The sequence below is a fragment of the Sus scrofa genome, chromosome 10 (genome assembly GCF_000003025.6).
Source record: "Sus scrofa isolate TJ Tabasco breed Duroc chromosome 10, Sscrofa11.1, whole genome shotgun sequence".
Lineage (NCBI taxonomy): Eukaryota > Metazoa > Chordata > Mammalia > Artiodactyla > Suidae > Sus > Sus scrofa.
The window spans coordinates 32,842,995-32,865,491 of NC_010452.4; the positions used below are offsets into that span (position 1 = coordinate 32,842,995).

At 41.2% G+C, this 22,497-nt stretch overlaps 1 protein-coding gene across 13 annotated transcripts in view; it reads left to right on the plus strand.

The window, feature by feature from the left end:
• UBAP2 (ubiquitin associated protein 2) overlaps positions 1–22,497 on the plus strand; it is a 141,554-nt gene that overhangs the window by 87,288 nt on the left and 31,769 nt on the right. For 10 of the 13 annotated variants that reach the window (XR_002336317.1, XM_021064693.1, XM_021064690.1 and 7 more), the window contains 5 exons: positions 766–869; positions 7,890–7,942; positions 12,282–12,349; positions 16,220–16,403; positions 19,729–19,942. Coding sequence is in view for 12 of the 13 variants with exons in the window: in XM_021064693.1 (XP_020920352.1) it covers positions 766–869; positions 7,890–7,942; positions 12,282–12,349; positions 16,220–16,403; positions 19,729–19,942 (623 nt within the window). In the remaining variant the exon portion in view is untranslated. The remainder of the gene's footprint in view (positions 1–765; positions 870–7,889; positions 7,943–12,281; positions 12,350–16,219; positions 16,404–19,728; positions 19,943–22,497) is intronic. The other 3 variants (XM_021064698.1, XM_013980178.2, XM_021064699.1) reach the window with 1 other exon arrangement.

Below are 22,497 nucleotides of genomic sequence, written 5' to 3' on the forward strand. Positions count from 1 at the left end.
ACCCATGCGTATGGAGGTTCCCAGGCTAGGGGTCGAATAGGAGCTGTAGTGCTGGCCTGTACCACAGCCACAGCAACACAGGATCCGAGCTGCATCTGTGACCAACACCACAGCTCACAGCAATGACAGATCCTTAACTCACTGAATGAGGCCAGGGATAGACCTCATGGTTGCTAGTTGCATTTGTTTCTGCTACGCCGCATTGGGAACTCCACAAAACATTTTCTTCTAATCCATATACACTGTTTCTAGACAAAAAGAATCACATACTTTTGTTGTAAATGGTTCAGAAATAAACTTGGGCTTTTTGTTAGAGCCCTTACCCTGCCTTTAACTGTTACAGGTCTCCACACCTACTTTAGGATTCAGAGGAATGTAGGGGCATCATAAAAGAGTGTATGGGGAGCTTCCTTCTGGCACAGCAGGTTAAAGATCTGGTGCTGTCACTGCAGTGACTTGGTTTGCTACTACGGCGCCAGGTCAGTCCCTGGCCTAGGAGCTCGTACATGCTTGGGGTGTGCCCCCGCTCCACACCCCCCCAAAAAAAATCTGCTGGGAAGCTCCCTAGGCAAGCTTTGCTTTTCAGAGGATCTACCTTCTGATGGCCAGAAGAATTGGCTATAATTAAATAGGAGAGAGAGGGTGAAGTTTCTTATGGTGGTTCCTAGAAGGGACAGGGCTTGTTTTGAGTAAAATGATGTATAGTTAATTTTATGACTCTGGTGATTGCTTCATCTGCCCTTTCTTCTTTGTTTCAAACCCAAGGACGTTTAATCCTGCGGACTATTCAGATTCTCCATCTATAGATGGGTGTGGGACAAAACCTGTAGTTTGGGAAGCTGTTCAGAATGGTGCAGATGAGGGAACTGGTAAGTGTCTGTTTTTGCCAAAGACGTATTTTATTTTATTTTATTTTTGCTTTTGAGGGCCACACCCATGGCATGTGGAGGTTCCCAGGGTAGGGGTCAAATGGGAGCTGCAGCTGCCATCCTGCATCAGAGCCACAGCAACGCTGGATCCTTAACCCACTGAGCAAGACCAGAGATCAAACTTGCATCTTCATGGTTGCTATTTGGGTTTGTTACTGCTGAGCCGTAACGGGAACTTGAAGAGATATATTGTAAATGTTTGATCTCTTAACATATAAAGATGACATCAAAGTGTGCTGATGGAGAAGAATGGAAAAAAGGTAGCTATCCTACGTCTGACACTACTCTAGCTAGTTCTTACCTCCAAGTCTCTCACTCATTAACGACGAGGTATGTGGTTGCTCACTTTTGCACTCAGAGGAAGAGGCTCTCAGTGTGTCATGGATATATAGAATTTCTTAGTGAAAGACTTGAAAACAAAGCATTTATCATTTGTAATGGCCAACACAAATTTGTTCAGATAGAGATGATAATAGATGAGTTTGGTGTACCAGTTGCTTTTGCAGAGTTTCTTTATCCTGTAATTTTAGGATTATTTCTTTACTGATTTTCATTGATCATTTAATGGATCTCTTTTGAGGATTTTAAAATTTTTATTTGTTAAAGCATTAATATATAAAAACAGTTCGTGGGAGTTCCTTTTGTGGCTCAGCAGGTTAAGATATAATGTCTCTGAGGGTGTGGGTTCACTGTAACAACATCAAGGGGCTAACTCTCACTGCTACTACTTTATCTTATTCATTTATTACTTACCTACTTACTTACTTTTAGGGCTGCACCCATAGCATATGAAAATTCCCAGGCCAGGAGTCAAATTGGAGCTGTAGCTGCCGGCCTATGCCATGCCACAGCAATGTGGGATCTGATCTGTATCTAAGAGCTTGTAGCAACATTGGGTCTCCAACTGACTGAGCGGGGTCAGGGATTGAACCCATTTTCCCACGGATACTAGTTGGATTTGTTTCCACCGAGCCATGATGGGAACTCCATACTACTGCTACTACTTTAAACAAAAAATGTAAATAAAAGGTGGGCGTTTTATTGCAGCTCAGCAAGTTAGGAATCCAACGTAGCATCTGATGTAGCCTCTGTGAGGATAGGGGTTCAATCTCTGGCTTTGCTCAGTGGGTTAAGGATCTGGTATTGTCGCAGGAGATTTAGTTGAACAGTAGAGAAACAGGAGGATTACTCTCGTTATTTCTATTTACCACTGCACCAGAGGTCCTTACCATGGCAGTAAGGAATGAAAAAGAAAAGAAGAGCTTGGAATTCTCTTCATGGCTCAGTGGATAATGAACCTGACTAGGTTTCATGAGGACGTGGGTTCGATCCCTGGCCTCTCTTAGTGGGTTAAGGATCTCGCGTTGCCATGAGCTGTGGTGTAAGTTGAAGAAGTGGCTCATATCCTGAGTTGCTGTGCCTATGGCATAGGCTGGTGGCTACAGCTTTCAATTCGACCCCTGGCCTGGGAACCTCCATATGCCACGGGTTTGGCCATAAAAAAGCAGAGAAAGAAAGAAAGAAGGAAGGAAGGAAAGAAAGAAAGGTTAAAAGGGAGGAAATGAACCTGTCTTTTCTGGCAGTGATATTAAAGGATCTATAGAGGAGTTCCCATTGTGGCTCGGAATTCTTTTTTCAAGCTGACCAAGTATCAGATTCTTAATCAGTAGTACACATGCATACATATATACCAACATTCTCAGACTCCTCAGGATCAGCTATCTGACTGCTCCAACTGGTTCACTGGCCTGGGATTCTGAAATTTCTGAACTACTCAAATATTAAGTTGGGAGTTTCCATTTTGGCTCAGCAGTAACGAACTCCCCTGGTATCCATGAGGTTGAGGGTTTGATCCCTGGACTCACTCAGTGGGTTAAGGATTCTGTGTTGCTGCTGCTGTGGTGTAGGCTGGCAGCTGTAGCTCTGATTCAGTCCCTAGCCTGGAAACCTCCATATGCTGTGGGTGTGGCCCTAAAAATTAAAAATAATGAATCTATAGATAAATCATCAAAATTAGTAAGAAAGTTTTAAAAGGTACAGATGTTTCAGTTAACAGGTAATAATTCAATAACTATCAACAAAGAGAAAATGAAAAAAGGTTTAGTAGCCTTAATTATTTTGATATTTTATTTAGCTAATTAATTAATTAATTTTGGGGGGGAGGAAACAGAAAATGTAGCTTTAATTGCCAGGCAAAGAGGGGAATACAGCAGGCTCGTGCCTCAAGGATGGTGTGGCCCCTTAGACGGGGTAGTGAGGAGTCATAGTGTCGAAGGAGCAGGTGTGATCAGCTCGTGGACATTTCCCTGATTGGTTGGTGGTGAAGTAATTGGGAGGCAGTGTCATCACCCTTCTGGTTCCAACCCATCTGGGGTCTACATGCTTGTGGGCAGCATCCAGTTGACTTCTTCTGCCTGGTGGGGGCTTCAGCTCCTGCAAAACATCTCCAAGGACATGGCTCAGAATATTTTCTATAGTCTTTTTTTCTTCTCTTTCTTTCTTTTTTTTTTTTTTTTTGGTCTTTTTGCCGTTTCTTGGGCTGCTTTCACGGCATATGGAGGTTCCTAGGCTAGGGGCCAAATCGGAGCTGTAGCTGCTGGCCTACACCACAGCCACAACAACAGCAGCGTGGGATCCGAGCTGCGTCTGCAACCTACACCACAGCTAACGGCAACGCCAGATCTTAAACTCACTGAGCAAGGCCAGGGATCGAACCCGCAACCTCATGGTTCCTAGTCAGATTTGTTAACCACTGTGCCACGACGGGAACTCCAGATCTTCTATAGTCTTTGAAGAACTGAAGGTGCTTGACTTTGTCGAATGGCTAAATTTTTACCATTTTCCTTTTTCTCTGTATTTTCTCACTTCTCTGACTAAATGGGTTGACTAGAGTTTTTCTATGGATTTAAAAAAAAAAAAAAAACAGGTGAAGGACATGAGTGGGGGTCCACTCTGGGAAGGCTTGTTTTGATATTTTAAAACCTTCCATTTTACATTGATCCACAGAACTGAAATCAAATGCTCAAAATGTAGCTCAGAATCTGCCAAACAAAAATTCCTTTTGAGGAGTTCCTTTCGTGGCTCAGTGGTTAATGAACTGTTCTAGGATCCATGAGGCTGTGGATTCGATCCCTGACCTCCCTCAGTGGGTTAAGGATCTGGCGTTGCCATAATCTGTGGTGTAGGTCATGGATGAGGTTGGGGTCCCGCGTTTCCATGGCTGTGGTGTAGCTCTGATTCCACCCGTAGCCCAGGAACCGCCATAGGCTTCCGGTGCGGCTCTTAAAAAAAAAAAACAATTCCTTTGGGCTCAAAGGGATGACAAAAAAAAAAAAAAAAAAAAATCCTTATCTAAGAATCTTATAAAATGCTTAAAATATCTTCCATTTTTATCAAGGTTAGCTAATAAAAAGTTAATCAGGTGAATGTTTGTAAACTATTTTTTATAACCACTTGATAAAATAATAATCAGCTTTTGATAATGGAAGTAGTTCTCACATTGGCCTCCAATGCAACACGGATTTTTGCATCCTTGCTATCCTTTTTCCTACAAAGTTGCCTGATACATGCTTTTGATAGATGACTAACATCAAGTTAACTTGAACTTGATATACATTTAAAATTTATTGTTTTAAGCTGAAAATAATGTCATTAAATTTTTCTCTTTTTTTGCTTTTTAGGGCTGCACCCATGGCATACAGAAGTTCTCAGGCTACGGTTCGAATTACTGTGCCACAGCAGGACCAAACCTGCATCCACATGGATACTAGCCTGATTTGTGTCTGCTGCGCCACAACGGGAACTCCTCATATGTTTTTTTGTTTGTTTTATAGGGCCGAACCCACGGCATATGGAAGTTCCCAGACTAGGGGTTGAATTGGAGCTGCAACTGCAGGCCTACACTGGCCTCATGTGTTTTAAGTGAAAGTCTCTAGTCTACAATGGGGGTCAAAGTGTTACTATAAAATTTTAATATTCCAGAATAAAACTAGGACTTGACCTTGTGTTGTAATGACTATAACATCATGTAGTTTTTGTAGTCTGTATACCTAGAGTGGGTCACTGCAATAGCTTGTCCCTGGATTCTGACATGGGGCTTCCCCTCTGTTGCCTGACAAACCACTTGAGCACATTGGACTTATGCCTACAGTTTGTACATCGTCTTCCTCCTGCTTTTCATTGTACTCAGCTATTCATCCTGTTATATGTGTCTAAATTCGTGTTTCAATTATTTTCATAATACTCCTTTCTAAGTGGTAAGTCCGTCTCTTATCATGAATAAGAATGTGTGTTTTTACTTAATATCACTGAATTGTACTCTTGGAAATGTTTATCATGGGAGATTTTATAATATTTTACCACAACTTAAATTTTTTTGGGAAAAAAATGAAAGTATATTCTGATCTTTAGGTTATTTTTTTTTTCTTCTTCTTTTTATGGCTTGCATTTGTGGCATTTGAAATTTCCGGTCCAGGGGTTGAACCAAAAAAGAAAAAAAAAAAAAAGTGATAGTATTTGTAGATCACAATGCAGTAAACTAAAGATGCTCCTTTGGCCAGTTATTATTCTAGGGGCTCAAGTTGTCCCAAGTCCTGTTTCCCAACTGCCTGAGGGAATCTCGCATAATTTACCTGTAACTCACCCACAATGTACTAGTTGGGAAATTTTGAATAGAATATCACATATGAATTGCATCTTCTTCTTCTTCTTCTTCTTCTTCTTTTTTTTTTCATTTAATGGTTGTACCTGTGGCATATGGAAGTTCCTAGGCTAGGCTTCTAATTGGAGGTGCAGGTGTCAGCCTCCACCATAGCCACAGAGACACTGGATCCAAGCCTCATCTGCAACCTTTGCCACAACTTCCGGCCTACGACAGAGCCACAGCAACGCTAGATCCAAGCTGCGTCTGAGACCTACACCACAGCTCACGGCAATGCTTGATCCTTAACCCTCTGAGCCAGGCCAGGGACTGAAATGGAGTCAGTGTTGGATCCTTAACCTGCTGAGCCGCAATGGAAACTCCTGAATTTTAGGTTACTTTTAATATAAATTGTTTTTTTGAATGCCTCATCATTGTTTATCTCCCTTGGAATAATAGTCCCCCTCCTTTTTTTTTTTTTTTTTTGGCCTCAGCTCTGGCATATGGGAGTTCCCAGGCCAGGGATCCAATCCAGGCTACAGCTGTGACCCATGCCACAGCTTGCAGCAATGCCACATCCTTAATCCATTGATTGAGGCCAAGGATCAAACCTGCATCCTCATGGATACTAGTCAGGTTAGTTTCTAGTGATCCACAACGGGAATTCCATGAAATTGCTTTCTGTTTCTTTTTTTTTTTTTTTTTTTGGTATTTTTTGGTATTTTTTGCTATTTCTTGGTCTTGGGCCGCTCCCGCGGCATATGGAGATTCCCAGGCTAGGGGTCCAATTGGAGCTGTAGCCACTGGCCTACACCAGAGCCACAGCAACGTGGGATCCGAGCCGAGTCTGCAACCTACACCACAGCCCACGGCAACGCCGGATCGTTAACCCACTGAGCAAGGGCAGGGATCGAACCCGCAACCTCATGGTTCCTAGTCGGATTCGTTAACCACTGCGCCACGACGGGAACTCCTGCTTTCTATTTCTTGATTATAGCATTCCTAAAACTGCTTAGGTCAAGCCTCAGCTTTTCGTTGAATTGTAAATCTTTATTATTATTATTATTATTTTATCTTTTTAGGGCTGCACCCTTGGCATATGGAGGCTCCCAGGCTAGGAGTCTAATCGAAGCTGTAGCCGCCAGCTTATGCCACAGCCACAGCAATGCCAGATCCGAGCCTTGTCTGAGACCTACACCACAGCTTACATCTAGGGCTGCAGGAAGCGGCCCTAGAAAAGATAAAAAAGACAAAAACAAAAAAAAAAACCAAAGGAAGTTAGATCTTTTCATCAGCCTTTTTCCTAAGGAGTATACCTCTCCTTTTTCCACACACAAACCTCAGGTCAGATGCTCAGCTCTTTTCTTCCCGTTGAAGGCACTGAAAACATTCACAGCCCTACTTCCTGGTGGTGGTTATAGTTAGTATCATCGTGTGCTTCCTTTTAAAGCTATTTCATCTGGGTATGAATTTGCATTTTTTAAAGCATGTAATTGTTTTGTATAGATGATTGTTCTGTAAGAACTGTTTGAGCACATCCTCTGTACCTGCTCATCAGGAGTTACAACAGACTTCATATGAATAGGACTAATACTCAGCTTTCCTAGAGATCTATTAGGAAACCATACAGTGGAGTAAATATAAAAAGGGTGTTTCTCTAGATTTGATAATTCCATAATCCATCTGAAATTAGGGCCCAAAGCAGAGCTAGCTGCCTTATATTGAATTTTGTTCCCTTTTAAATGTTACATATCATAAGGACCTCATTATTGAATGTATTTATTTGTGCTGTACCATACTTTCATACTTTGGATATTATGTACATTGAAACAAAATCAATTTGAGACATTCCTTTTGAGTTTATGTGGATAGTACTTAGCCAAGCTGTGTTTGAAAACATGACTGAGGAGTTCCCGTTGTGGTGCAATGGAAAAAAATCCGACTAGTATCCATGAGGATGCAGGTTCAATTCCTGGCCTCAGTCAGTGGGTTAAGGATCTGGTGTTGGCATGAGCTGTGGTTTAGGTCACTGACATGGCTCAGATCCTGCATTGCTATGGCTGTGGTATAGGCCTGTAGTTACAGCTCTGATTCAACTCCTAGTCTGGGAGCCTCCATATGATGTGCGTGTGGCCCTACAAGCAAAGAAAGAAAGAAAGAAAACATGACTTTCTTGAGGTAGATTATGAGCCTAACATTTCTTGAATTTTGAATTTATTGTTAATCAGTTATGTGATAGATCTTGTGTAGTACACAATGGAGAATCATTTGGAAAAGACAATATTTGACCATTGTGGTATAAACTGTGATGTTCTCAACAGGAGCCTGGAAGAATTCTGTGGAAGAGTGGACGACAGAAGACTGGACTGAAGATGTAAGTGTCAGCATCAGATCTGACCCATCTTGCTCTTGGATTCTGGTAGGGACAGGGATACTTTGCTGGAAACCCCGGCACACTTTCTGGCTCTTTTTGGCTCCCTTTCAGATGTCTGTGATTACCACGTTTTTTTAAAGCAGATGCTTCTCAGAAGGAAGTTGATGTTTTGAGATTTTTGAGAAACTTGGTTTCAAAGCATACATTTAAAGGTGACTGAGTGTTAAATAGGAATGACATCATTTTTTGGCTTATCATCGTTGTTTTCTTTGGCCTGATAACCAACTGATGTTATTACCCTGGCCTGTGAACGATTAATCTTTAAAACCTTTTCTTTTTTTGGCCGTGCCTGTGGCATGTGGAAGTTCCCAGGCCAGGAATCAAACCCATGCCAAAGCAGTGACTCTGCCTGCTGCAGTGACCACACCAGATCCTTAACCCACTGCACCGCAAGAGAACCTCTATAACTTCTTTTTTTCCTTTTTCTTTTTAGGGCTGCACCCGCAGCATATGAAAGTTCCCAGGCTAGGGGTCAAATTGGAACTGCAGCTGTTGGCCTGCATCACAGCTATAGCAATGCCAGATCCTTAACCCACTGGATGGAGCCAGGGATCAAACCTGCATCCTCATGGATACTAGTCAGCTTTGTTTCTGCTGAGCCACAGTGGGAACTCCTTTACAACCCTTTTTTTCCCCCTCTTTTTAGGGCCGCACCTGAGGTATATGGAGGTTCCCATGCTAGGGGTTGAATCAGAGCTGTAGCCTCTGGCCTGTGCCACAGCCACAGCAACACTGGACCCGAGCTGTGTCTGCAACCTATAGCTCATGGCAACGCTGTATCCTGAACCCACTGAGCGAGGCCAGGGGTTGAACCTGCAACCTCATGGTTACTAGTTGGATTGGTTTCTGCTTGCCACAACGGGAACTACAACCAAATGCATTTTTCTTTCTTTCTTTCTTTCTTTCTTTTTTTTTTTTTTTTTTTGGTGGCTGTACCTGCAGCATATAGAAGTTCCTAGGCCAGAGATCAAACCTGTGCCACAGCAGTGACCCAAGCCCCTGCAGTGACAACACTAGATCCTTAACCCACTGAACCACTAGAGAACTCTCTAACCTTTTTATTAAAGGAGAGAGTCTGTGTTTGGGGTTCACAGTTGAAATGAACTCAAATAAATAATTCTGGTTCTAGGCTCAACTGCTTCCATTTTCAACTATTCTGGCTCTTTTGTATTCATTTATTCCTCAGACATATTTGAGTGCACTACACTGGCTTCAGGATAGTGTTGCTCTCTAAGTTCACGGTTAGCATAAGATAACTCTGTTTACCTCTCAAGAGCCAGCACACAAGTATGACACATGTTCATGAGTTATAGCTGACATTAGGGGATGCTAATAAAGGGCTTACTGCCCTTGAGAATCACATAAAGTGCCCCAGACTTGAAGGTTTTATTTTTCTTTTTGAGATTATTCCACCTCCCTTCCCATTTTTGTACTTTTTTTTTTTTTTTAAACAAAACTGCACTTGTGCTTCCTTTCTTTTTAGCACTGTTTTATCTGACTTGTTAGGGACTGAGCTGGGTAGGGTGTGAGAAAGGAGGAGAAAGATATATGCACCTGATTGGAATTTTGGAGATGTAAGGTATATTTTCACTTTGGTCACACACTGTCCATAAGTCCTTGGGGAATGATGTCACTGGGCTGTCTGTTGCCTGTAGTCTGAGGAGACTGGGCTAAATGGTGGCTTTTAGAATTACTGGTGGGATGATAAAAAGTCAGAGTGAGCAGCCTTTGGCACTTTACCTTATTTCAGACAAAGCTGTTCTGTTTTTAAGTGTTTTGTGTTACTAGAGTTTTCGCTAAGAGTTTACTATAAAGGAAAAAAAAAAGCCTTCCAGAATTAAGAGTTTTAGATCTGCTTGCCTGTTGTCTGGTTCATCCTGCAGGTTAGAGAGTCAGCAGGCTATCAGAAGGCATATGCCCTGTATTTGAATTCTAGCTAGGTTGACCTTTTCGCCTTAGGTGAGGCATCTTTCTTTTCTGCGCCTCTCTAACTATCCTGCCTAACTGATGGAGTTATTCTGTGCCTCAGATGAGGTCTGTAATGTAAGTCAGCTAACAAGAGGTTCAAATGTACATGCATATAGGCAGTAATATTCTGTTTAGAGCATGTTGTCTCACAATATAATTACTAAAAAGAATTGGCATAAGGAATTTGGATACCTTTTCTCAGGAATTATCACAATTATTTAAAAGTCTTCTGGTATATATAAAGTGATGTTGATTAACAGGTGAGTACTCTAAAATGCAAATCCTAAACTCCTTCTAGAGCTTAGAAAGAGAAAACAATGCCATTTCTTGTATTCTACTGGGGTTTTATTGGAGTTCAATGACTAATATAATTCTCACTTAAACTTATTATTTTTAAGGCTTTAGATCTATTCTATTATTGCTTTTAATGGAATTACTCCTTAATTGCTTCTCTGTTTGTTTTATTTATTATTATTACTATTATTATTTTGTCTTTTTAGGGCCACACCTGTAGAATAATGGAGGTTTCCAGGCTTGGGGTTGAATTGGAGCTGTAGCTGCCGGCCTATACCATGGCCACAGTAACCGGGTCTGTGACCTACACCACATAGCTCAGGGCAACGTGGGATCCTTAAACCACATTGCGAGGCCAGGGTTGAACCTGTGTCCTTATGGATCCTAGTTAGATTCGTTTCCACTGAGCCACAATGGGAATTCCTCTCTGTCTTAATTTAACTTGTAACTCTGATTCAACCCCTAACCTGGGAATTTCCAAATGCTGGGGGTATGGCCATGAAAAGACAACCCCCCCCACCAAAAAAAAAAAACAGCTTAAGACAAACTTGGATTCCTTGTGACTCTACAGATAACTATCTTGGAATAGGGTGCGGCATAGCATAAGGCTTTCCTGTTGAAATAATATAGCCAATTCAGCACTTTTTGTTTTTATGGGAGATGAATACTTACTGTCTGCTCTGCCCCGCCTTAATAATAATGTCTGATGAAACCTGATTTTATACCAGGTTTCGGAGTTCTGAGACATTTAGCCTTGTTAAAAGTTACAGCAGTCTTTGAATAACATTGTTGTTAGTTTTTCACATAATGTCATTAGATCAACATTTGTCACTTCTCATTGTGGCTCAAGGGGATGGAGGTTCAGTCCCTAGCCCAGTGCAGTGCATTAAGGATCCAGCGTTGCCACAGTTGTGGTGTAGGTCATGGTGTGGATTCAGTCCCTGGCCCAGGAACTCTATATGCCATAGGGTGAACCCTCCCCCCCTTCCCCACGCCAAAAAAAATGACCCATGCTCCACTTTGAAAATAGAAAAAGAACCTACCTTTCAAAAGTGTCAGTTGAGGTTTCAAGAAATTTTATCTTGGAGTTCCTGATGGCTCAGCTAGTTAAGGACCTGGCATTGTCACTGGCTGGGGCTTGGGTTTGATCCCTGGCCTGGGAACTTGTACATGCTGTGGGTGTAGCTCCCCCAACAAAAAGAAAAAGGAAAAAGAAACTTTAGGAGTTCATTTGTGGTGCATTGGTTAAGGAGCTAGTGTTCTCACTGCGGTGGCTGCTATGGCACGGGTTTGCTCCCTGGCCTAGGAACTTCTGCATGCTGAGGGTTTGGCAAAAAGAAAAGAAAAGAAATTTTATCCTCTGTGCCTTAAAAGGTGTATTAAAGCAATATTCATGAATCTCAAAATAATTATATCGAATGAAAAAAGCCAGACAAAAAGATTGCATGTTTAAAAATTCCACTTAAAATTCTGGAAAATACAACCCAATCTATAGTGACGATGATTGCCTGGGGATGAAAGTGAGTAGTGGGAGGAACTGATTACACTGGGACAGGAGCAAAATTTGGGGTAATGGATACATTTCTTGTCTTGGTTTGGTGATGGTTTCATGGGAGTATACATATGACAAAACCCATTCAATTATTCAGTTTGAACATTTGAGGTTTATTGTATGTGTTACACCTCAATTTGATTATGTTGATAAAAACTGCAGGGAAACCTATGACTTAATAAAAAAGAGAATGTTAAGAGTGGTGGTTTTTATTGGTGTTCTCATTTTGTATAAGGTCAAGTAGAGTAGTGAGACTAGTATGTGGAATCCTTATTGTGGGCTTCATCAATCTAAAATTATCTTTACCTTAAAATTATAAGCATCATGATCACTTGTACATGTTTTTTCCTTTAGACTACTTCTTAGGTAGACTGAATACTGGTGACTAAAATTGTCAGGAATTTGATACATTTTCGATTTTATATAAAGTAAGATGAAAATATTTTAAAAATTCTTCCCATACAGCTATCTGAAACAAAAGTCTTCACTTCCTCATCTGTCCCTGCAGAGAATCATGTCACACCTGGGCAAAGGTATTTAAGTCCCCATCCCCACCTTTTGTTTGTTATATGAAGCATAATTGAAATTTTGCATCTTAGGAAAATTTGTTTTCTTTCTCAGGTTTCTTTTTATTTTTTTACCTTTTTTTTTTTTTTTTTTTTGCTTTTTAGGGCCACGCCGGGGGCATATGGAGGTTCTCAGGCTAGGGGTCGAATCAGAGCTATAGATGCTGGCCTCACTACAGCCATAGCAACATGGGATCCAAGCTGAGTCTGCGACCTGCACCATAGCTCACGGCAATGCTGAATCCTTAACCCACTAAACTTCTGAACAAGGTCAGGGAACAAACCTGTGTCCTCATGGATACTAGTCAGGTTTGTTACCACTGAGCCACAATGGGAACTCCTTTTACCCTCTTCTTCAATCTCTGTTTTTTCTCTTTTCTGTCTAAAATTTTTATTTTATCCTTAACTAACCTGGTGAACTGACAGCCTCCATCATTTCCTAACTAGTAGCCACTGATAAAATAGCAATTATTTTTTGTGATTTGTTAGTATTTGTGACAAAGATAATATTAAATCTATTTAATTATTCATTTTTAGTTTTGTAATCATAATTTTTTTGACAGATAAACTTAACAGAAGGGTCCTTCTCTGGGTAGTACAAACTTCTTGTTTTTTAAATGGGCTCTGCTAGTTTTAATCTGCTTATAGATTACAGAAAAGGAATGAGTTTTTGGGGTGATAGGAACACTGTTAGAATGTGTGCAGAGCTGAATTACTCAAAAGTATTTATTTTCATCCCAGTTTTTTTTTTTGTTTTGTTTTGTTTTTGCTTTTTTTTTTTTTATTGTCTTTTTGCCTTTTTCTAGGGCCGCTCCTACGGCACATGGAGGTTCCCAGGCTAGGGGTCTAATTGGAGCTGTAGCCTCCGGCCTACACCAGAGCCACAGCAACGTGAGATCCGAGCTGCGTCTGCGACCTACACCACAGCCAGGGACCGAACCTGCAACCTCATGGTTCTAGTTGAATTCGTTAACCACTGAGCCATGATGGGAACTCCCTCATCCCAGTTTTTATAATAAATCTTAAAAACTTTTGATTATGATTTCAAAATATGGTGCTCTAAAAGGATAAGGGCCTTAGTATATATATGACTCCTGAGCATTAAAGGCAGTTTTAAATCCAACATGCTCAATTTCATGCTGAATGAGATGGTTAGAAGACTTCATTCTAGGGAAATAAAAATGATCGAGAGTGTGTCTTGGGAGTTCTGTCATGGCGCAGTATACTGACTTGTATACATGAGGATGCAGGTTAGATCCCTGGCTTTGCTCAGTGGGTCAGGAATCTGGCATTGCTGTGAGGTGTAGCGTAGGTTGCAGATGTGGCTCGGATCCCTTGAGGCTGTGACTGGCAGCTGTAGTTCTGATTCGACCCCCTAGCCTGGAAACTTCCATTTGCCACGGGTATAACTGTAAAAAGCGAGAAAAAAAAAGTTATGTATTGCAATATATTATTTTGTGATTTGCTCAGAAATAACTGCTCCTCCCCCCCCCCCCCCGCCTACTGCCATTTTTCCTTTCAAATCCATGGCATATGGAAGTTCCTGGGCCAGAGATTGAATCTGAGCCATATCTCTGACCTATGCCACAGATGTGACAACACTGGGTCCTTAGCCCATTGCGTTGTGGTGGGGATCAAACTGGCAAAGCCAAGAGACAAGCCAGATCATTAACCTGCTGTGCCACAGTGGGAACTCCAGGAGTGGACTTTTGTAACATTTATTTTTCAGGAAACAGTGCTATTCTGCTTTTCATGCATGTGTCTTATCAGTCTTTTGGAATAGAACTTTCTCTAGTTTTTGTAGTAATGGAATTTTTAAGATGGTTCATATGTAATGTAACTACTTTGGATTTGTCACCCTAGAGTTAGGTTGTCATAAGTAGAAAACTATCTTGGGATCCAAAATATTGGAGCCCATAATTTCAACTTGGTTGTGAGAAAGTGGGCAGGGTATAAGGAGAGTAACTTGGGCCTAGGAGCTTTGCTGTATATCAGGAGTAAGTTTTGAATTGTTTGACCTTTCAGAATCTGCCTCACTGCAATGGTGAGAGTTTCTGTTAGGAAAACTACCTGGGAACTAGCCTTTAAAAGGATTTAATGCAGACTCTTGCCTTTGGAATGGATAAGCAATGAGATCCTGCTGTATAGCACTGGGAACTATATCTAGTCACTTATGATAGAGCATGATAATGTGAGGAAAAAGAATATGCATGTGTGACTGGGTCACCCTGGTGCACAGTAGAATATTAACAGAAGGAGTTCCCGTCGTGGCACAGTGGAAACAAATCTGACTAGGAACCATGAGGTTGCCGGTTTGATCCCTGGCCTTGTTCAGTGGGTTAAAGATCTGGCGTTGCCGTGAACTGTGGCATAGGTCGCAGATGCGGCTCTGATCTGGTGTTGCTGTGACTCTGGCGTAGGCTGGCAGCAACAGCTCCGATTAGACTCCTAGCCTGGGAACCTCTACATGCCGCGGGTCTAGCCCTAAAAAAAAAAAAAAAGGATAAAAGACAAGAAAATTGACAGAATACTGTAAACCAGCTATAATGGCAAAAAATAAAAATCATTAAATTAAAAAAAAAATATTTAATGTTGGAGTTTCTGCTGTGGTGCAGCAGGATCAGCTGTGTATTGGGAGTGGTGGGGTGCAGGTTTGATCCCCAGCCTGGCACAGTGGGTTAAGAATCCGGCATTGCCATGGCTGTGGCTTAGGTTGCAGTTGCACTTGGTCTGATCCCTGGCTGGGGAACTCCACATGCTGAGGGATGGCCAAAAATGCAGTAGGGGTGGTGCAATTTAATGGAGCAAATTACCATGTTAGGTAATCCTTTGGAGAAATTAGTAGCTCATTGCTATGTCAGTTAGTATATATTTGGAAGATCTTTTCTTCCTCATACTTAGAGGTTTTTTTATGCTATTTTAGGGCCGTACCCTCAGCATATGGAGGTTCCCAAGCTAAGGGTTGAATCAGAGCTGTAGCCTCTGGGCTACACCACAGCCATAGCAACAGGGGCTCTGAGCCACGTCTTCAACCGACACCACAGCTCACAGCAACACTGGATCCTTAACCCACTGAGAGAGGCCAGGGATTGAATCCGCATGCTCATGGATCCTAGTTAGGTTCATTAACCGCTGAGCCAGGAAGGAAACTCCCCCTCATACTTTGAGGTTTTAAGGCCCTGGTTCTCAAACTGAAATATCTGTCTTTCTGGGTGCATTATAACAATCCTAGTATTTGCTTATGTATTGTGTATTTTTTTCCTTTTCCCTAAAAAGACCAAAAAAATTATATGAAATTCATATAACCCTAAATGTATTATGGATTAGAATGTAGAGATTATAGGAATACTTGTGATAAATATGAAATTGCTTGAATGGTCTACTATAGCTTTGTTCCTCATTCCCTAAAAATATGGATGCACTCTCCTTTAGGAAAGTTTAAGAGAGACCGATTTCAAGTCATAAGGAGTGAGGGGGCAAAATGTTGTAAAGGAAATAAGCCAGACCTGATACAACCGCTTATGAATATATTAATTGGTCCAGGTTTTCAGATCAGTTGTCATTGTGCCGTTTCTGTGGAAATAGCTCAGTGTACCTTTTTATTTCTCTTTGTTACAAAGCTGCTTCACTCTCTGTGGCTTTTTATGCCTTATTTATTTTGGGGGTGGGGGCAGTGATTTTTGCCCTCCTTTTGGTTTTCTTAAATTCTGATTCCAAAGGCTTTCCTCATTTAGTTTATCTTTAGCATGAATTTACTTTATATTGATTAACTTTGCATTCATTCGTTGGTAAGATTTGCTTATGACTTGTCCTTTATTTGTTTTTTTGTCTGCTTAGCGTTGATCTGGTAGCCTTGCTCCAGAAGCCTGTTCCTCAAGCCTCAGAAGTCAACTCCTTTGAAAGTTCCCAACAGCAGGGCTTTGGCCAAGCCCTTGTCTTCACAAATTCTCAGCACAACAATCAGATTGCACCAGGAAATGGCAGCTCCACAACCGTCAACTCCTATTCTCCTCAGAGTCTGGTAACTCATGTTAATTTCATTATGGGATTTTTAAGGAATGTACCCATGAGCAAATGTATCCTAGAATGACGCATGTCTTATAATTACTTTCTAAATATAAAAATTTCTACATTAAATCTCAGTCTGGAAAACAATGATGTGGTAATTTCCAAGCACATATCTGATGATTCTGTGTGGAATTCAAGTATTCTGAGTTTTCTGGACAAAGAAAAAAATGTTTGTTTATGATTAGTTGAGTTATGATTTAGTTCAGTCATAATCACTTAAGCATCCATCTTACTAATGATTTTTCTTTTTGGTTTTTGTCTTGTAGTCTGTCTCTATACTTAAGATATACTAAATTTTCATTTATTTTCCAGTTTATGTAAACACAGATGTTTGACACTAGTGGCTTGCTAATATGAAAAACAGTTCTAAATCTGCCCAAGTTCTTAAATTTTTTGCATTTTTGTTTTGTTATTCCAAAAAATTTGTGTGCTTTCTCTTAAAATGCCACACTGTGTAGTTAGAGTCCTTTAAAATTTGAATGTGATTTCAGTGAAACAGTGTCATCAGCTGTTGTGTACGACTCTGGCTCCTTATGAAAGTTGGCTTCCCATCAAAAAGAACTTCAGTGAAGCATAGGAAGATAGGTGAGGGAAATAAACGCTTAGCGCATAGAAAGCGGAAGGATGTAGCTGCAGAATGGTGAACCCAAGTCCCTGTCCAAGTGTAGGCACCTCTGTTGTCAGAGGGGAGGTTGGAAGGATTGTAAACACAGTTCCGCTGCTTTCCCTAGTGATAGTTATTTTGGTTCATTCTTTGCTGTGTTTTACCTGAAATCCCCATTTGAGAAATGGAATTTCTTTCTTTTTTTTCTTTAGGGCTGCAAGTGTGCTATATGGAAGTTCCCAGGCTGAGGGTCAAGTCCTTAGCCCGAGTAGGGCAATGGGAACTCCTGAAATGTGAAGGTAGCATTGAGAAGGCTTGAGCTAAGTATTACCTGAAGCAAGACAATGAGTCATTCCTGTATGGTGCAGCAGAAACGAATCTGACTAGGAACAATGAGGTTGAGGTTTGATCCCTGGCCTCGCTCCTCGGGTCAAGGATCTGGCATTGCTGTGTACTGTGGTGTAGGTCGAAGATGCAACTTGGATCTGGCATTGCTGTGGCTGTGGCCTAGGCCGGCAGCTGTAGCTCCGATTGGACCCCTAGCCTGGAATCTCCATAGGTCGCAGGTGCAGCCCTAAAAAGCAAGAAGAAAAAAAAAAAAAAAAAGACATGAGTCATTGACACGGTGATGTCATTGTGTTGTAAAATACATAAAAAGTGCAGTTAGGGAGTTCCCGTCGTGGCGCAGTGGTTAACGAATCCGACTAGGAACCATGAGGTTGCGGGTTCAGTCCCTGCCCTTGCTCAGTGGGTTAACGATCCGGCGTTGCTGTGAGCTGTGGTGTAGGTTGCAGACGCGGCTCGGATCCCGCGTTGCTGTGGCTCTGGCGTAGGCCGGTGGCTACAGCTCCGATTGGACCCCTAGCCTGGGAACTTCCATATGCCGCGGGAGCGGCCCAATAAATAGCAACAACAACAACAAAAAAGAAAAAAAAAAAAGTGCCGTTAGGATGAAATTAGCTGATACAGCATAGAGATTAGGTAGGAAAAGAGAGGGAGAATTAGAAGCATCATCCAAGAAGTTTTTCACCCTTTTTTTTGGCCTTGACCATTACATGTAGAAGTTCCTGGGCCAGGGATCAGAACCCATGCCATAGCATTGCACCGAGCTGAAGCAGTGATCAGATCATTAACCCACTGAGCCACCAGGGAACTCCCAAGAAGCTTTTATTGAGGAAATGGGCTTGAGCTGTGCTTTGCCTCATATAGAGCAAATACGCTTACACGAGGTGTAGCAGGCAGCAGGAGCACAGAATCTGGAGTAGTGATGAGTAGTGTTAATAGAAGTTGATTCTGTGATTGATGTGCAATAATTGCCCCCACCCTAAAGTTCTTCTCACATTGGGGAATTTGGCTGTCATTAAAACAACTGGGACAATCCATGCCTTTGGAAACTGATAATAGAACTAATTCAACTTCCTAGATCTGGTTTCTTGAGGGAAGGCAAATCGTTCCTGTTTTTAACCTTTTAGAGGGTTATTAAAACTTGTTATTGATAAAGAATGTAATTTTCAGAAATCTTGATAAGTAGAAATGCAGATGATCTGTCACTGTCTGTTGTCTTGTCAGGCTTTCATTCCCCTTGGATCTTAATGTCTGTCTGACAGGATATATGAGGGAGGTGTAACATTTTCTTTTGTATACTCACCCTGGAGTGTATTTGGTGTTTTTAGTCATCTAAACCCTTTGAAATAAACACAGCAGTGTCCAGGGTATTTGCTCAATACCCAAATACCTCCTGTGTAATTCAGTGTCTGATTTTGGAATACTAACTTTTTAACTAAGTCCTGTGACCTATATCTAATCTTGCAGGATGACCTCATGGCTGATCTCTTCTGTGGCTAAACCTATTAAAAACTTGAAAAGTTAAAGATGATGACTGTTCTACACATTAAAGAAATAGTATATTTTATTTTTCAAGCTTGTCTTTGTCATTTAATTCATGGTAATCCTCTTTAGTTTGAAAAAAAAAAAAAAAGTATTAATGGAGTTCCCTGGTAGCCTAGCAGTTAAGGATCTGGTGTGGTCACTGCAGTGGCGCTGGTTAGATCCTTGGCCTGGGAACTTCCACATACTAAAGATGTGGCCAAAAAATGAAAAAATTTTAAAAAGTATTATAAAAAAGTATTATTGTGGGAGTTCCCATTGTGGCTCAGCAGGTTACCAGCCTGACTAGTATTCAAGAGGATGCAGGTTTGATCCCTGACCTCGCTCAGTGGGTTAAGGATCCGGCTCAGAATCCAGTGTTGCTATGGCTGTGGTGTAGACTGGCACCTGCAGCTCTAGTTCGACCTCTAGCCTGGGAACTTCCAAATGTCACGGGCGCGGCCATAAAAAAATAAATAAATAAAAATTTAAAAGAGTAATTTGCGTTTATGAACTTGTGACATCACTTTTTAAATAAAAATTTGTGTCTTAAATTCCAGGGGAATAGTCCCCTTCCCTTTAAACCTCTTATATCAGAATCAGGAAGGATTGCTTGATTTATCTGATCATATCTTGTTGCATTGTAATATTTTCATATAGCATTTACTCAGGTAAGTCGTACTAATTCAGATGTTCTAGGTTATAATTTTTAAAATCCTTGTGGAAATGACACGGTGTGTTTCAGAGCTTGCGGTAGAAATCCTTGCTGAGTCTTACTGAGGACTTTTGCTTTTCTTTCCCTTTAAAGTCATCCGTCCTTGGTTCAGGATTTGGAGAGCTTGCACCTTCAAAAATGGCAAACATCACCAGCTCCCACATTTTGGACCAGTTGAAAGCTCCGGGCTTGGGCCAGTTTACTACCACCCCAAGTTCACAGCAGAATAGTACGAGCCCTCCCACAACCACTTCTTCTTGGGACCTCAAGCCCTCAGCATCCCAGTCCTCAGTCCTTAGTCATTTCGGTAAGTGTGCATTTTCTGTGGGGATTTGCCCTGATGAGGCTTTGCTGAACCCCAGCATAGCATGGTGACTTGTGAACATTAGTGTGGAATTTGATCAGACATGCTTCTTTTTAGTAAAACTTGTACAGAGTTTCTGAATTAAATCAGGCAGATTTGTATTGTATAAATACCTGCATTTATTAGTTAATAGTAGTAGTAGTGCATACCTTGAAGTTGTGCAAAAGCATGGCAACCCTCATGCAGATACAAAGAAACAACAGTGAGTAAATGCCTCAGCAGATTTTCTGAGCTCTATTCGAATTAGGTAGTGGCAGAAGGGGAATGTAAACAGTAGTTTAAAGCACACCCTCTGGATTGCTGTCTGATTCTTACACATGCATATATCCATCATGATTAATGTCTGTGGTTTGTAATTTAAAGACACCATTGATAAGTTGCATGTTTTCTAGCTATAATCCCATGAACTTTCTGATATTAAACCACCATTTCCCACCAACACACACATACCATAATAGCAGAGGGTTACTTTAACCATAGGGTTGGCTGTCTGGTTTTTGTTTAAGGCATATTGAGAGACATGGAAGCACATTTCTCAGCTGAATGAAGTGGTTTCCTGTTAGGGAAGTACCTGAGACTACTCAAGTTTGAAGTCAAGGAGATTCAGCAAATTCACTAAGGACTCAATAACCCAGGTTTTTATTGGGCGACTTGCTACATAGTCAGTCACCCTTTACTTAGTAGGTGGCAAAATTTGAGAATCCCAGAAGGAAGGCAAAATGTTCAGATAGACCAAATTGTGTACAGTCGTTGGAGGTGCAGAGAGTAACTTAATCAGAGCGTTGGCATCCTCTCCCTGGAAAATATCAAAACCCCATGTTCCCAGATAGCAGCCAAGAGCCCATTGTGCTAGCTTGCTTTTTTATTTTGTTATTTATGTATTTATTTTATTTTTATATACAATAATTTTATTTTTTTCCCTTATAGCTGGTTTACAGTGTTCTGTCAATTTTCTACTGTACAGCAAAGTGACCCAGTTACACATACAAGTATACATTCTTTTTTCTTACATTATCATGCTCCATCATAAGTGACCATAGTTCCCAGTGCTACACAGCAGGATCTCATTGCTAATCCATTCCAAAGGCAATAGACCGCATCTATTATCCCCAAGCACCCCATCCATTGCACTCCCTCCCCCTCCCCCTTGGAAGGGGTTAACATACTTAAAAAACCACAAATCAACATTACATTCACAAAAACTGAAAAGAAAAGGACTCAAGCTTTTTTATTTTTTATTTTTTAGGGCCTCACCAGTGGCATATGGAAGGTCCCAGGCTAGGGGTCGAATTGGAGCTGTAGCTGCTGGCCTACACCACATCCACACCAATGCCAGATGTGAACCACCTCTGTGACTTACGCTGCACTTCATAGCAATGCTGGATCCATAACCCACTGAGGAGGGGCCAGGGATAGAACTTGCATCTATCTTCATGGGTACTAGTTGGGTTTGTTACTGCTGAGCCACAATGGGAACTCCATTGGTAACATTTCAAATCAGTGGTGAAATGATGGATTACGCTGTTGGGTATCTGGCTTGGATGCAAGTTGACTCTCTAACTCCCACTCTTTACCAAATGAGTGAAATAGTTTTAAACATAAATAGTGAATTTAGAACAATAATGGAGAAAAATGTAGGAGATTTTAACATATGCTGTGGTGAGGTAGCCCTTTCTAGATATGACAGGAATACCATAACCAAATGAAAAGGACAAAGTATAGTAACTCTCTGATCCAGCAACTCTGTTCTAGCGGTTGATCCTGAAGATGTACTTGAGCAAACTGTCTTGCATAAAATTATATTCATTGCAGCATTGTTTTTTATAGTAAGAGACTGGAAAACCTAAAAGTTTGTTAATATATAGTGCTTGTTTTAAAAATCAATACCTTTGTATGAAGGATTACTCTGTAACCATAAACATGAAGTAGTTCTTCATACATTAATGTGGAACAGTCTCTGAAATCTAAATGGTTTACAAGGAAGAAAGATATATGTGTGTGTGTATGTTTATATATTATATATATATGTAGAGAGAGAATGTGTCTATATGTGTGTATGTGTTTATGTATGTTATATGTAGGGAGCGTGTGTATGTGTCTCTCTATATATGTATGTGTGTGTACATATATTTTGGGGGGGGGGTCTTTTTTTATTGCCATACCCAGGGCATATGGAAGTTCCCAGGCTAGGGTTCAAATCAGAACTGTAGCTGCCAGCCTACACCACAGCCACAGCAACGTAAGATCTAGGCCGTGTCCATCACCTACACCACAGCTGATGGCAATGTGGGATCCTTAACCCCCTGAGCAAGGCCAGGGATTGAACTCTTGTCCTCATGGACATTAGTCGGGGTCATTACTGCTGAGCCCATACAGGAACTCCTTTTTATGTATGTCTATTGAAACAGTAACTCTGAAGATATTCGAGAAACTGGGTATAGTGTCTGTTCTGTGGAACAGCTTTGAGATGAGGTGGAAGGGAAATTGGCATTCATCAT